We start from the raw sequence: 13,814 nt of genomic DNA, 5'->3' as shown, positions 1-13,814 counted from the left end.
CCCTGGGAAGGGGGATCGTGCACTTCCTGGGCTGCTCGGGGCTCTGGCAAGGGCAGTGTGATGTGGGGGTGTGTAATTCCGAGTGTAGGACACTGGTAGGACACTTGCCATGCTCTGTGGGGTTGAGGAGGTAACAAGGCCCTGGGGCAGTAAGGGACCAGTGTCCGCTGGTAAGCCTCAGTGGAAGAGGCTGCAGCTGTAGCCCTAAGGACATCAGTTACACTGGGGGCCCCAGCCCCACAATGGCCCTCTGCCATCCCCCTCCACAGCCTGTCCCAACTTTTCCTCTACCTGTGCTTGCATCCCTGCATCCTATTACCACACATTCACTTTCCCAGCTCACTCTGACCCCATGATTGTCAAAGCTGCCCTAATTTCTCTCCATCCTTTCTGGCTTTATCTTGAAATAGAACCCTTTATTTTTCTGAGGATTTACCAATATCTGTGGTTTCCTCACAACACATCAGGCTTCTTCCAAAGCCTGACCCTGTTGGTCCTCTATCAGCCAATATGTCCCAGACCTATATTCGCCTGAATCATCTCTGCACTGAATCTCTACATTGCAGCCCAGAACTCCTCATCATCCTTCTGCAATGGAAAAGGCCACACTAGAACAGGTACACCTCTGAAGAGAGTGTGGCACATGGATAAGTGTACAACACAGAAGGTATACCTGCAAGCATCCGTGACCGCTGGTAATTCCATGACACCGTAGGTAAAGCTCTGAAGGGAATAAGACTCATGAATAAGGCTGTGTTGGAACAGATACACCTCTAAAGGGCTGTGGCTGGTGGATGAGCCCAGGCTGGAGCAGGGGTGAGGGGAGGAGCTCATTGCAATGTCAGATTTTGCGGCCTGGTCTGTGCTGTGGTTTAACCCAGCAGGCAGATAAGCACCACATAGCCATGTTCCACAGCAGGAAACACTCGAACCAATAACAGAGGAGCCTCACAAGGAGCAGTGCAAGTGCAGTAGTGACCTAACCTGAGCTGGCATTGGTGCCCTCTCACTCCATGTAACATACGTCTTCTCCTGTCCTTTGGGGTCACAACAACAGATAGAACCCAATTCATGGACTAAATGGAATCACTGAATATTTTATGGACATTTCATTAAGTAGGCCCATAGACTAAGGGAATTATATTTGTGTTTTAATTGCAGGGTGTTGATTAATGAAGACTTATTGGAAAGTCTTGAACCTGTCATTGTATATACGGTAGAGAATAAGAGGTGGATATTGTCCTGGTTACATCTTGGGTGACTTTTTAGGCTCGGAACCCAGCTCAGAGAGGTGGTTTGTTCCCCCCCAGGAGGACACTGAATGGCTAAGTCAGAAGTCCGTATGTGTGCCCTGTATAGATGAGGCTTCAGTGTGTACATTTTGTTCATGTACTGAGGCAAACCTGAGTGAGCACAAATACCTTCAGCCTGTGTCCATTCCTCCCTCATGCCATACAGTATCTCAGATGAGTGCAGAGCAGGGCAATGCACTGCAGGGCTGGGGTGCCTCCCAGCATCTGGGAGAGGCAGCAGGAGCCAGCGGGACACCAAAACCACTGCAATGGCCTGCCTTTGGGTGTGCAAGGCAAAGACTTGTGTGTTCTTGCCTGTCTCCTGCATCACCTTCCCCTGCCTTCCTGGACTATGTCAGCAAATGTGCCAGAGGGATCAGAGAACTTTCTGGAGACTTAGAAGGACGTCAAACCTGTCTTCCAGAAGAAGAGAAAAGAGGGTGGGAAGAATTAAGGCTGGTGAGCCTCACCTCAGTCCCTGGGAAGGTGATGGGGCAAGCTTTTCCACAGCCACCTCCAGGCACTTGAAGGACAAAAACAGGATTGCTGGACCCATAGGGGAGGAGAAAGCAAGTGACACTGTCTACCTGTACTTTAGCAAGGTTGACATTGCCTCCCAGATACTTGTAGTGAGAATGGTGCTATGTGGATGTAACTAATGGATGAGACTGTGGGTGGGAATTTGGCTGGACAATCAGGCCTAAGTGCCATCCGTTGTGCAAAGTTTCCCTGTCAAGCAATTCCTAGCAGCATCCCTCAGTGATGAGCAGTTGTGCCAACACTGTTGAATGTTGTTATTAAATCTCGGAATTACAGGATGGAGCATGCTTTCAGATCCTTTCTGATTTGTGCCAAGCCCAGAGGAGCCCTTGAGAAACCTTGTCTATTTAGTTTGCTTTGACCAGGACAGTCCAAGAAGATGTCATTCAGGGGTCTCCTCTAATATCAGATATTTTGCAATTCAAAGATTTGTTCCTTTGGAGAACTCTCTGAAGACATAACACAAAGAGAAAGAAAAAGAGAAAGGCAGGGTAGAGGTACATCATGTGCCACTCTGAACGCAGTAGATCCTAGGAAGAATGTTTCTAGCAGTGGCAGAAAAGTTACTTGACACATTTCATGTAAGAGGCTTACTTTTTTATCTCATCAGGGGCTGGCCCACAAGGAGAGTGTTGGGTGGGTATGTTATAAAGAGGTCTGTTGTGCCTCAGAAACTTCAAATCCATTGGAACCGTCTGGTCACCTCTGACTCTGGAGCTGACAGGCCAGCAGCAGTAACATGGCTGGGGACAGGGCCTATGAGGTGACCTTTTCCTGAAGCAGCTGCTGTGTCAGCCCTTGCCTCCTGGCTAACATCTGTGCTTTTCAGCTCACACCTGTCAGCATCCCTGATAAGGCAGCAGAAGGCACCTGCTTGGCACACTGATTGTGAGATGCGCTCTGTCTGAGAGCCTGACAGGCCCCATGCAAGAAGAGGCCTTGGCTGTGGGTTTTCATGGGGGTTTTCCTTCTGCCTGAGTAAGTGGTAGGACAGCAGCTGGCACACAACTTGGTCACATCTACCTGAGAAGCTAGAAGGCCACCAGCAGGCATGTGGAGAAGACCAAGATCACTGGCAAGGCTGGAAGGCCCCAACTGAACTAAGGTCTTTGTCCCCTTTGCTCTTTGCTAAACTGAACCAATCAGCTTCAGCCCCTGGAATCTAACTACAACAGAGCCTGATAGACCCCATGCAGGAAGAGGCCTTGGGTGTGGGTTTTCAAGTCCCTTCTGCCCGATTATACGGTGGGACAGCAACAGGCACACAGCTTGGTCACATCTCCCTGAGAAGCTGGAAGGCCAGCAGCAGGTATGTGGATTGGAAGATGCTGGTAAGGTTTCATCTGTCTGATCAGCTCACAGTGTACCAGAAGGCTGATGGGTTAGGACACCTGCTTGAAGGGTGATTTGGGGGCAGGGATAGGACAGTGCAGGACAGCCTGCGTTGGAGAATACCAAGAGCACTGACAAGGCTGCAAGGCCCCAACAGCACTAAGGTCTTTGTCCCCCTGGCTATGGCAGTTGTCTCGGCTACTGAGGCTCACGAGGACAGATGCTGTGCTCATGACAACGGGGCCTTGTTGCCTCCTTGCAACCCAGTGGGGAGGCCAGCAGGTGTCATAGCGTTGTCCTTCACACAGCATCACACACCCCACATCCCACTGCCCCACAAAGAGCCCTGAGCCATGGGTGAGGGACAGGACCTCATCTTTCCTCAGTATCAGAGTCTCCTGCACAGTGCCTTGGACTATCTGTAATCGTGGCCTCTAATTGTCTGCTGTAACAAGTCCATGGGGAGTCTTTGGCAGTAATGACCCTCACTGGAGACCATTAAACTCCAGGACACTTCAAAGTCTCCTTCTGACTAACTTCTCTTGCAGTTACATCATTCTCTCACTACCTGAGGTTCATGGACTCAGCACCAAATGCACCATGGGGATCATTACAATTCAGCCATTTTCATCCAGTCTTCTAGGCTTGTCCTGTTCATTAGTGAGGTATCAAAGCTGCTGGTAAAGAGGAAGTTTCAGTGACAACTTTACAGAAAGCAGTTTCTTTATTTAAGAGTATTTTTCATTAGTTCAGAGTTTTGAGAAGAAGTGATAGCATCATTCTCTAGTTGACATTGGTCCAAAGTTTCTCCTAAGGAGCTCTGTATGTGTAGGAAAAGCAGTCCCTTGAAGTCCTAGACTGTATGGATAACCTTGCTCCTCCCCTCCTCGTGCCCAGCACTTCTCTCAGCAGCCATATGGGACTTCCCATGTGGGAATGTTTGAGATAGGAAATGATGTATAGAAACACAATTACCGAGTTGGCTGTGAGTATGATGAGATAGAAAACGAATTCAGGCAAGCTTGAAGCTCCCTCAGGATCCGAAAACCAACTGGGTAGGTGAGATGTATTTGTATGATCAAAGAGTAAGGGCAGGGGAATCTGGAGAAGAATGGAGAGTGCGCGTGTCCAGATAGTCTGCTGGAAAGGTGGCATCCAATATGGTCTGTTATAGAATCATAGAATATCCTGAGTTGGAAGGGACCCTTAAGGTTCATCAAGTCCAACTCTTGACACCGCACAGGTCTACCCAAAAGTTCAGGCCAGGTGGAAATACCTGAAGGACTGTGGAGATTAAGTGAAGTCCATAAGAGACAGACTCCTGGCAATGAAAGTATGGGAGAAGATGAGTACTTTTTCTACTCCTGCAATACACATCCTTAAAAAAATAATATTCTAATGTCATGGGGAAAAAAAAAAAAAGAAAAAAAAAAGAGAGAGAGAGAAAGTAAGCATTACATTAGAAGTGTTCCATCATTTCAGATGATTGTAGTGTGCTGATCAAGATAAAGAAAAGAAGCCTATATCTGCTGAAAGGTCCAATCAAATTCCTCAGCACATCCTGGAAAACATCCATGACATCACTTTCCTAATGGCTTCCTTGAGCTCCTGGTTCCTCATGCTGTAGATGAGGGGGTTCAATACTTGAGGCAGCACCGAGTATAGAACTGCCACTGCCAGGTTCAGGGATGGGGAGGAGATAGAGGTGGGCTTCAGGTAGGAAAAAATGCCAGTGCTGATAAACAGGGAGACCACGAACAGGTGAGGGAGGCACGTGGAAAAAGCTTTGTGCCGGCCCCGCTCAGAGGGCATCCTCAGCACGGCCCTGAAGATCTGCACGTAGGACAGCACAATGTAAACAAAACACCCCAAAAACACAAAAACACTAAATGTGAGAAGCCTAATTTCCCTGAGATGGGAATCAGAGCAAGAGAGCTTTAGGATCTGGGGAACTTCACAGAAAAATTGGTCAATAACACGGCCTCTGCAGAATGGCAGTGAAAATGTATTGGCAGTGTGGAGCAGAGCATAAAGAACCCCACTGCCCCAGGCAGCTGCTGCCATCTGGGCACAAGCTCTGCTGCCCAGGAGGGTCCCGTAGTGCAGTGGCTTACAGATGGCAACGTAGCGGTCATAGGACATGATGGTGAGAAGACAATATTCTACTGAAAACAAAAAGAAGAAGAAAAAGACCTGTGCAGCACATCCTGTGTAGGAAATGGCCCTAGCATCCCAGAGAGAATTGGCCATGGCTTTGGGGACAGTGGTGGAGATGCAGCCCAGGTCGAGGAGAGCGAGGTTGAGGAGGAAGAAGTACATGGGGGTGTGGAGGCGGTGGTCGCAGGCTACGGCAGTGAGGATGAGGCCGTTGCCCAGGAGGGCAGCCAGGTAGATGAGAGCAGGGGACTCTGCTGTGGGCTCTGCAGAAATCAGGCCTGTCCTGCAGCTCAATGTGAAAACAAACCAGGAGTGATGTCTGAATAAATCTCTCTTTGATGTATGTGGACTTCCCAGCAATACCACTCTCAAAACCCTTGACTGCAGAATAGAGTGCATGGTGTAGTTTGTTCCAGTTGCCTGTGTCACACTCAGGAACAGTAGAAAACCCTGGCGTTTGTATTCCAGGTAAGATCTTGTGAGTCCCAGCTAGCAAAATGACTACCCTTAGTGCAGTAAGGACAGTCTGTCCATATGTCCTGGTCTCAGCCAGATTCCTCACAGGCTCAGTCCAGTTGCCCACATTTAGCAGCCCAATGAATGGAATCCAGTCCTCTGGACTAGAGGAATTCCCTGGAAGGAGGTTCAGCTTTTTCCTTTCCCATAGTCTCCATTGCCATACGTAAGAAGGGGGACTGGGCATTTTCCTTCTACAGACAGGTCTGGGGGGTGGGACCCATAGGGTCAGTGCTTCATCTGCATCTGAAAGCCAGATCTGCAGGGACCCATAAAACAAGAACAGCAGCAGCAGGTGCAGGAACAGAGTGAAATAACACAGGGCTATATAATAGCCAGGGGAGGCAAGGCCAGGGCCCAACAGGAACTGACAAGAGTCTGCTCTACTGCATTTCCTCCTGATGAGATTAAGAGTCATGTCCTGAATCCTGTGAGCTTGACTGTAAACAGGGAGGTGCCATAAGACTCTGTTGGCACGGTCCTGCCATTCCCTGCCCATGCCTCTGCTGCCTGCAGCTGTCCCTGCCTGCAGCTGGGTCTCTGTCCCCACGCCTCCTGCCTGCAGCTCACAGCCCCCACCCCATCAGAGCTGGGTGCTCAGCTCTGCCCTGCAGACACCTCCTGGCAACAGGGCTCTGCCCAGGGGCAGCTCGCTGGGGGCACGTCCTAGAGCCCTGCTCACACCAACCCTGCTGACACTGCACACGGCATGTGAGGTGGTGGAGCATTCTATGGGCTGAGGGGCAGGAAAAGGACTTCCTGTGGCCTTTGTAAGGCTTAGATGTAAAAGCCTCTATCCTGAAATAGCAGACTTTATTTCTATTCTCACTGAGGCAAAGAGAAAAATGTAAGGAGAGAGTATGAGTGAACGGGGAATTCTCAACTTTATCCCTGCTCTTTTAAAATCCCCTTGAATACATCCTGCTTGCACTGTGGAGCTGTGAGCAGGCTGCCCCAGGCAGCAGCCTCCCACCAGCAGCAGGACCCTTCCCTGCTGGGGGAGCTCCTTCCACCCGCAGCTTCTCCCATGCAAATTCCCATGCAAATATCTCTAGTGGTCTATGCTGGGAAAGGGGAAGACACCAAGGGTTGTACTGTGGAAGGCATCAGCATTGCGGGAGGTGCACGGAGGTGCCCAAATCGCTCTGTCACTGACTTTCTGGGAGCAGCTCCCTCTCATTCCCTGCCCATAGCTCTGCTGCCTGCAGCTGTCCCTGCCTGCAGCTGGGTCTCTGTCCCCACACCTCCTGCCTGCAGCTCACAGCCCCCATCCCACCCACTGGGTGCTCAGCTCTGCCCTGCAGACACCTCCTGGCAGCAGGGCTCTGCCCAGGGGCAGCTCGCTGGGGGCACGTCCTAGAGCCCAGGTCACACAGACACTGATGACACTGTGCAAGGGGTGTTGGAGCTTTCTATGGGTTGAGGGGCAGGAAAGGGACTTGATGGGGGTCCTTGTAAACTTCCTTCTCATGCCGAGTAAGTCTCAGTCTCTTCTTGGAAATAACAGCTTCTATTTCTATTCCCAGTGAGCTAAAAGAAGAAAAAACTGAAAGCAGAGAATAAGGAAAGATGAGAGTGAAGTTCCCTTTGAAATTCCCTTGGTGTGCTGTGGATCTGTGAACAGCATGCTGAAGGGAGCAGCCTTCCACCAGCAGCAGGACCCTGCCCTGCCGGGGGGGCTCCTTCCACCCACAGCTTCTCCCTGCAGCGCCCTGGGCAGCTCCCCGGGCAGGCTGAGTGCTGAGCCTGGCAGGCGGCAGAGGCCCTGCCCCGGCACACAGCCCCTGGGCCACAGCAGGGACCCTGCTCTGCACCACAGCCCTGGACACCCCTGCCTGCACCCCCGGCTTCTCCTGCCTCCACGAACTGCGGCTGCATTGCCCTCCAGCCAGACACTTACCGGGTGCAGGGCTGGGAAGTCTTCTCCCGCAGGGAGCTCTGGGTATGCTGCCACTTCTGCCTGCCTTTAAGCACTGTGTCTCTGCAGGCAGTGCCCCCAGCCCTGCTGCGCTGTGCAGAGGAGCTGCTCCTGGGCAGAGCTGTCTCTGTGCAGCGCTGCCCACTTGCCAGGAGCTCCCCTTGGGCCCAGGAGCCCGGCCCAGCTCAGCAGCAGAGGCCCAGCCCAAGGCCTCCCTTGCTCTGCCCCCCACCAGGCTCCCTGCACATGGCCCTGGGGCTTCAGGGGAACCTGCTGGCAAACAGCCTGAAGGGATCCCTGGGCTTCCCTCCCTCACCTGGCACACACACTTCTTGACTGCAGGCTTATTTCTCCTTTTCCAGAAGGAATCAATTTCTTTGTCCTGTCCCTTTGTCCTGTTTACAAGCAGGACACACAGCCCACTTGTGTCCCAATGCCCATAGCCTAGGGCACAGGCAGGAGCAGCTGGATCGCAATCTGCTGTCACAGGTCTGGGACTTTGACATCTGACGAGGTGTCGGGAGACACGTCCCTCAGCTTGGGGCATTGTGCTGGATAGGGACATATGGATGGGGTGATGAATAACATAGTATTGTCCTCCATTTGCAGGAGCATCTGCTCTATGGGATGGGCAGCAGCTTGGGGGAGGCGTTGTGGATGAAGGTCAGATGAGAGTCAGTCAGGGTGACAGTGTGGTCGTGCTGAATGGGTGCAGATTCTTCAGAAGAGACAATTGGGGATGATCAACAGGGATTTGCCCTCAGCATGAAAGAAGCTGCCTGGATGCGTCAATCTCTTCTATGGATTGGGTAGCAGATTGGGGGAACCCTTGTGGGTTCAAAATGTGCGTTAGTCAGGTGACAGCATGGCAGGAGGTAAATCTCTGAAGGCAGGCGGAAGAATTGGGCAAAGTCTTATGGAAGCCATTGGAGTAAGTTGAGTTCAATGACCCCATGTCACCTTGGGGGCCTTTAATCACTGAGAGTCACAGGACAGTGACAGTGCTCGGTGCAAACCTTCCGAATGTTTTCTATGGGTTCTTGGAGACAGCTTCTGTGCACAGCTGCCAGATGGGCCAACCTAGGTGATGTTCACCAGGATCTGGCACTTGCAAACAGGAAAACCTGTTTCTTGACACTATGTCATAATCCAGTTGCTTTTCAGCACATGAAAGGAGATGAGCTTTCACAGACAGACCTATACCCAGCACTGCACATGCTCACTCTTGTCTTTCCCTGCAGCCCACTTGACATGGTCCAGCTGACACGGGACCAGGTACATCTGTGTGCAGTACGGTCAGGGGCTGTAGTCCTGCCTTCAGCATGCCACAGGTCTCCTGAAATGAGAGAGTTTAGATCCTAAATCAGGATGGGTTCCTCCTCCATTGTGGACACCAAGACACAAGTGGTCTCCTGCAGGCAGATCTGGCAGCCCAGCTGCAAGGGGCAGGCTGCCCCCCCACCTCAGCCTCTTCTGTGGTCTCCACCTCTTCTGAAAGCCCAAAGCTGTGCACCGTGGGGAGGCTGTGGCAGCCTACAGGAGAGCATATCATCCATCCTAGACCATTCTCCCCACTCCCCTTTTTGTCTGCAGCACTTCCCTACTCATGACATGTTGAGGGTACGTCTGCCCTTCCCTCGTGTACCACCTCTGCCTCCTGCATGGCAGACTGGGGGATGGTGCTGAGGCCCTGGCATGTACTCCAATTCACTCTGTAAAACCCATCATTCTTTCAGAAGTGAGTTACATGCAGTGAAGAGTTCAGGCACACCGAGGGGCTGTTCCATCCCAGATTCCTTTGCTCCCATCTTTTGAAAAATCCAGGCCCCAGGACAAGCCTCAAACCCAACCAGTGTGGGAGGGCTCCCAACAGCAGAAGCATGTTGGTAAAAGGGGGCAGTGGTGGTATCTCCAGGGCTCCACTGCCTTTATTCCATGGCCTTTGCCACCATTTGGAGATGTCCCTGTACTCTTCCACATCCCAAAAAGAACTGGGCAGAAGGGAAATGGCTGTTTCTCAGGACAAGAAGGGAAATCTCTCATCTCTCTCGAGCTGTGCCATGTCCTTGCTGCTGACTTCACAGGCCTTATAATGACACGGGCTGATGTCACAGGGGGGATGCCCTGCATCACCAGGATATCGTCACTGGAGCAGTGGCAGTTCTACCACTTCCTTGCAAGGACTGGTCTGTGCTGGGCACTGCTTGGGTGCTCCCCAGCGCTGTCCTTCTGTGGCCAGGAGTGGGGTCAGCAGGCAGCAAGCTTGCACTGGGAGACCCTCGCTGATGGGCGGAGGAACTGGGGCACCTTGGAGGAACAAGAGGCACCTTGCAGAGGAGCTGTGGTTGAGGAGCCAGGGCGGGCATCCCTTGTCCTGAGCTGAGGGCCAGCAGCAAGCGAGATGAAGAGCTGCTGGAGGGTGACCATCACCACTGTCCTGACTTCCCTGTTCCCAGTGCTCCTGCAGCTCTCCCCCAAAGGTAAGGGTGTCAGGATCCCCTTCGCAAGATGTGTCACAGGGGCTGTCAGCTGTCCAAAGCTGCAATTTCTGGGCTTTGGGGGGAGGCTGGACAAGGCTGGTGGCTGCTGTGAGAGCCCTGCCTGAGGGTCCCTCTGAGTTCACGGGACAATGTAGCAGCCAGGACTCCTGGGTCCTGATGCTAGGGATGACCTTATCCCTAGGGCTTCTCTAGGCATGCCTCCTTGCTCTGGGGGACAATGCAGGGCCAGGTTTCCCTGGGAAATTGTGCCTCTTTGAGATCTCGCTCTGGGAGGAAAAACATTATAGAATCATGGAATGTCCTGGGTTGAAAAGGACCTTAAAGATCATCTACTTTCAATCCCCCTGCTCTGGGCCAACCACTAGTGCAGGATGCCCAGAGCTGCATCCAGGTGGCCTTGAATGCCTCACGGGATGGGGCATCCACAACCTCTCTGGGCAACATGTTCCAGTGCCTCACCACCCTCTGAGGGAAAAAAGCTCTCCTAATTTCTAGTCGAAATCTTCCCTGTCTTACTTTAAAACCATCCCCCCTTTTCCTATCACTACCAACACATATGAACAGGCATTTCCCCGTCCTGTTTATACACTCCCTTCACGTACTGGAAGGCCACAATGAGGTCTCGGCAGAGCCTTCGCTTCTCCAAGCTAAACAAGACCACTTCCTTCAACCTTTCTGCATAGGGGAGATGCTTTAGCCCTCTGATCATCTGAGTGGCCCTCCTCTGGATCCATTCCAAGAGCTCCACATCCTTCTTGTGCTGGGGGCCTCAGGCCTGTACACAGTATTCCAGGTGGGGTCTCACAATAACAGAGTAGAGGGGTACAGTCACTTCCCTCTCCCTCCTGGCCACTCCTTTTTAATGCAGCCCAGGACACAGTTGGCCTTCCAGGCAACAAGCGCATGCTGCTGGCTCATGTGCAGCTTCTCGCCCAGCAGGACCCCAAAGTCCTTCTCCACAGGGCTGCTCTCAAATTCTTCTTTGCCCAGTCTATTTAAAGACCTGGGATTGCCCAAGTCCAAGTGCAACACCTTGCACTTGGCCTTGTTGAGCCTCATTAGGTTCTCATGGGCCCAGTAGTCCAGTCTGTCCATGTCCTTCTGGATGGCATCCCTTCCCTCTATTGTATCAACTGCACCGCTCAGCTTGGTGTCATCTCCAAACTTGCTGAGGATGCACTCGATTCCATAACCCATGTCATTGATAAAGATGTTGAAGAGCACCAGCTCCAAGACCAACCCCTGAGGGACACCACTTGTGACCAGCCTCCACCCAGACATACAACTACTGACTACAACACTTTGGCTGCGACCAGCCAACCAATTCTTGATCCACCTAACAATCCGTCCTTCAAATCTATACCTCTCCAATTTAGAGAGAAAAATGTGGTGAGGGACCACATTCCCTCAAGCTTTGCTCAAGTCCAGGTAGATGATATTCGTAGCCCTTCCTTTGTCCACTGATGCCATCACTCCATCATAGAAGGCCACCAGATTGGTTAGGCAAGATCTGCCTTTGGTGAAGCCATACTGGCTGTCTCAAATCACCTCTTTATCTCATGCATGCCTTCAGATGTGTTCCAGGAGGGACTGCTCCGTGATCATCTCAGGCACAGAGGTGAGGCTCACCAGCCTGTAGTTCCCCAACTCTTCTGTTTTCCCTTTCTTAAAAATGGGAGTCATGTTTCCCTTTTTCCAGTCACTGGGGGCTTCACCCAACAGCCATGATTTTTCGAATGTGATGGAGAGCGGCTCAGCAACCACATCAGCCATCTCTCTCAGCACCCTGAGATGTATACCCTCTGGCCCCATGGACTTGTACACATCCACTTTCATTAGGCAGTCCCGGGCTTGTTCCACTGTCACAGTGGGACAGAATCCGCTCCTCCCACCCTCTCCTCGAGTTTCAGGGTCCTGAGAGACACAGGAAACTTGACCACGAGTGAAGACTGAGGCAAAGCACTTATTGAGTACCTCAGCTTTTTTCCTGTCTGAGGAAGCCAGTTCTCCCATCTCGTTTATCAGAGGGGGAACACTCTCCTTGGGCTGTCTCCTGCCTATGTATCCATAGAACCCCTTCTTGTTATTCTTCATGTCCCTTGCCAAGTTCAGCTCCATCTGTGCCTTGGCTTTCCTGATCCCATCTCTACACCTCCAGATGACACCCCTGTATTCCTCCCAGGCTATACAACCCTGCTTCCACTTCTGTACATTTCCCTCTTTTCCCTCAGTTTAAGCAGCAGGTTCTTGCTCAGCCATGCCGGTTGCCCACCTCCTGTGCTCGAAGTGTCCTTCACTCTGCTCACAGTGTTTGTCTTAGCTCATGGATGAACTGGATTAGATCTTCTTGAGTCTTCTGAGGATCAATCCAAGGCCTATTGCCTGCTGCAGCTACAGCACAGTAACTGTTACTTTCTCTTACTGTGCGGATTGACCTGATGAGTCTGGTCATCTTAATCCCTTTTAATTCCCCTAGTTAGAAGGGGACATATTCCCACACTGGGGCAAGCTGCTGAGTTCTGCCACAGCCTCTCAAAGTCACCTGCTCTTGAGTCTTTCCACCTGAGTTTATTACATGTGACCCAACACAAATATCTTCAGGTTTCAATGGCCATTTCAACAGTAGTGAACTCCAGCAATCCACTGGCAAGTCTTCCAGAATGCGTGGTGCCAGCCCACAGGAATCCCTTGCAGAACCTGTGGTCTTGTACAGGCCACAGTCTCGAGTTCCCAGACTGCAGTGGCTGCCTTCCAACGATTGTGACTTTTGTTAGACTCATAGAAGCATAGAACCATAGAGCCATGTAGATTGGAAAAGACCTCACAAATCAAGTCCGTTAACCTAACACTGCCACATCTATCACTAAATTATGTCCCTAAGAACCACATCTACATGTTTTGGGAATACCTCCAGGGATGACCACTCCACCACATCCCTGGGCAGCCTGTTCCAATGCATCACAACTCTTTCAGGGAAGACATTTTCCCCAATATCCAGCTTAAATCTCCTCTGGTACAACTTGAGGCCATTTCCTCTTGTACTTTTGTTGGCCTCTGTACAGAGCCATGGGGGATGACCAGTTGGATTTAACGAAGCTGGTGAGGGGCATGGAGAACAAGTCCTACGAGGAGCGGCTGAAGGAGCTGGGCTTGTTCAGCCTGGAGAAAAGGAGGCTCAGGAGCGACCTTATCGCTCTCTACAGATACCTTAAAGGAGGCTGTAACGAGGTGGGGGATAGCCTGTTCTCCCACGTGCCTGGTGACAGGACGAGGGGGAATGGGCTTAAGTTGCGGCAGGGGAGTTTTAGGCTGGATGTTAGGAAGAACTTCTTTACCAAAAGGGTTGTTAGACATTGCAATAGGCTGCCCAGGGAAGTGGTGGAGTCACCATCCCTGGAAGTCTTTAAAAGACGTTTAGATGTAGAACTTAGGGATATGGTTTAGTGGGGACTGTTTGTGTTAGGTCAGAGATTGGACTCGATGATCTTGAGGTCTCTTCCAACCTAGAAATTCTGTGATTCTGTGATTCTGTGGATAGGATAGGACCCAATATTGCCC

At 51.5% G+C, this 13,814-nt stretch overlaps 1 protein-coding gene across 1 annotated transcript; it reads right to left on the bottom strand.

The window, feature by feature from the left end:
* Positions 1-1,330: 1,330 nt before the first annotated feature.
* On the bottom strand, positions 1,331-5,483 carry LOC139999847 (olfactory receptor 14C36-like). Its single transcript, XM_072029473.1, has 2 exons — positions 4,735-5,483; positions 1,331-1,403 (listed from the first exon to the last, which is right to left on the bottom strand). Exons 1-2 carry the CDS (start codon positions 5,481-5,483, stop codon positions 1,331-1,333), a joined length of 822 nt encoding a protein of 273 aa, XP_071885574.1.
* Positions 5,484-13,814: the final 8,331 nt, after the last annotated feature.

The sequence above is a fragment of the Anas platyrhynchos genome, chromosome 30, assembly GCF_047663525.1.
Source record: "Anas platyrhynchos isolate ZD024472 breed Pekin duck chromosome 30, IASCAAS_PekinDuck_T2T, whole genome shotgun sequence".
In the NCBI taxonomy this organism is placed as follows: domain Eukaryota; kingdom Metazoa; phylum Chordata; class Aves; order Anseriformes; family Anatidae; genus Anas; species Anas platyrhynchos.
The sequence above is the reverse complement of the archived record's forward strand: the minus strand, read 5'-3'. Positions and strand labels throughout refer to the sequence as shown.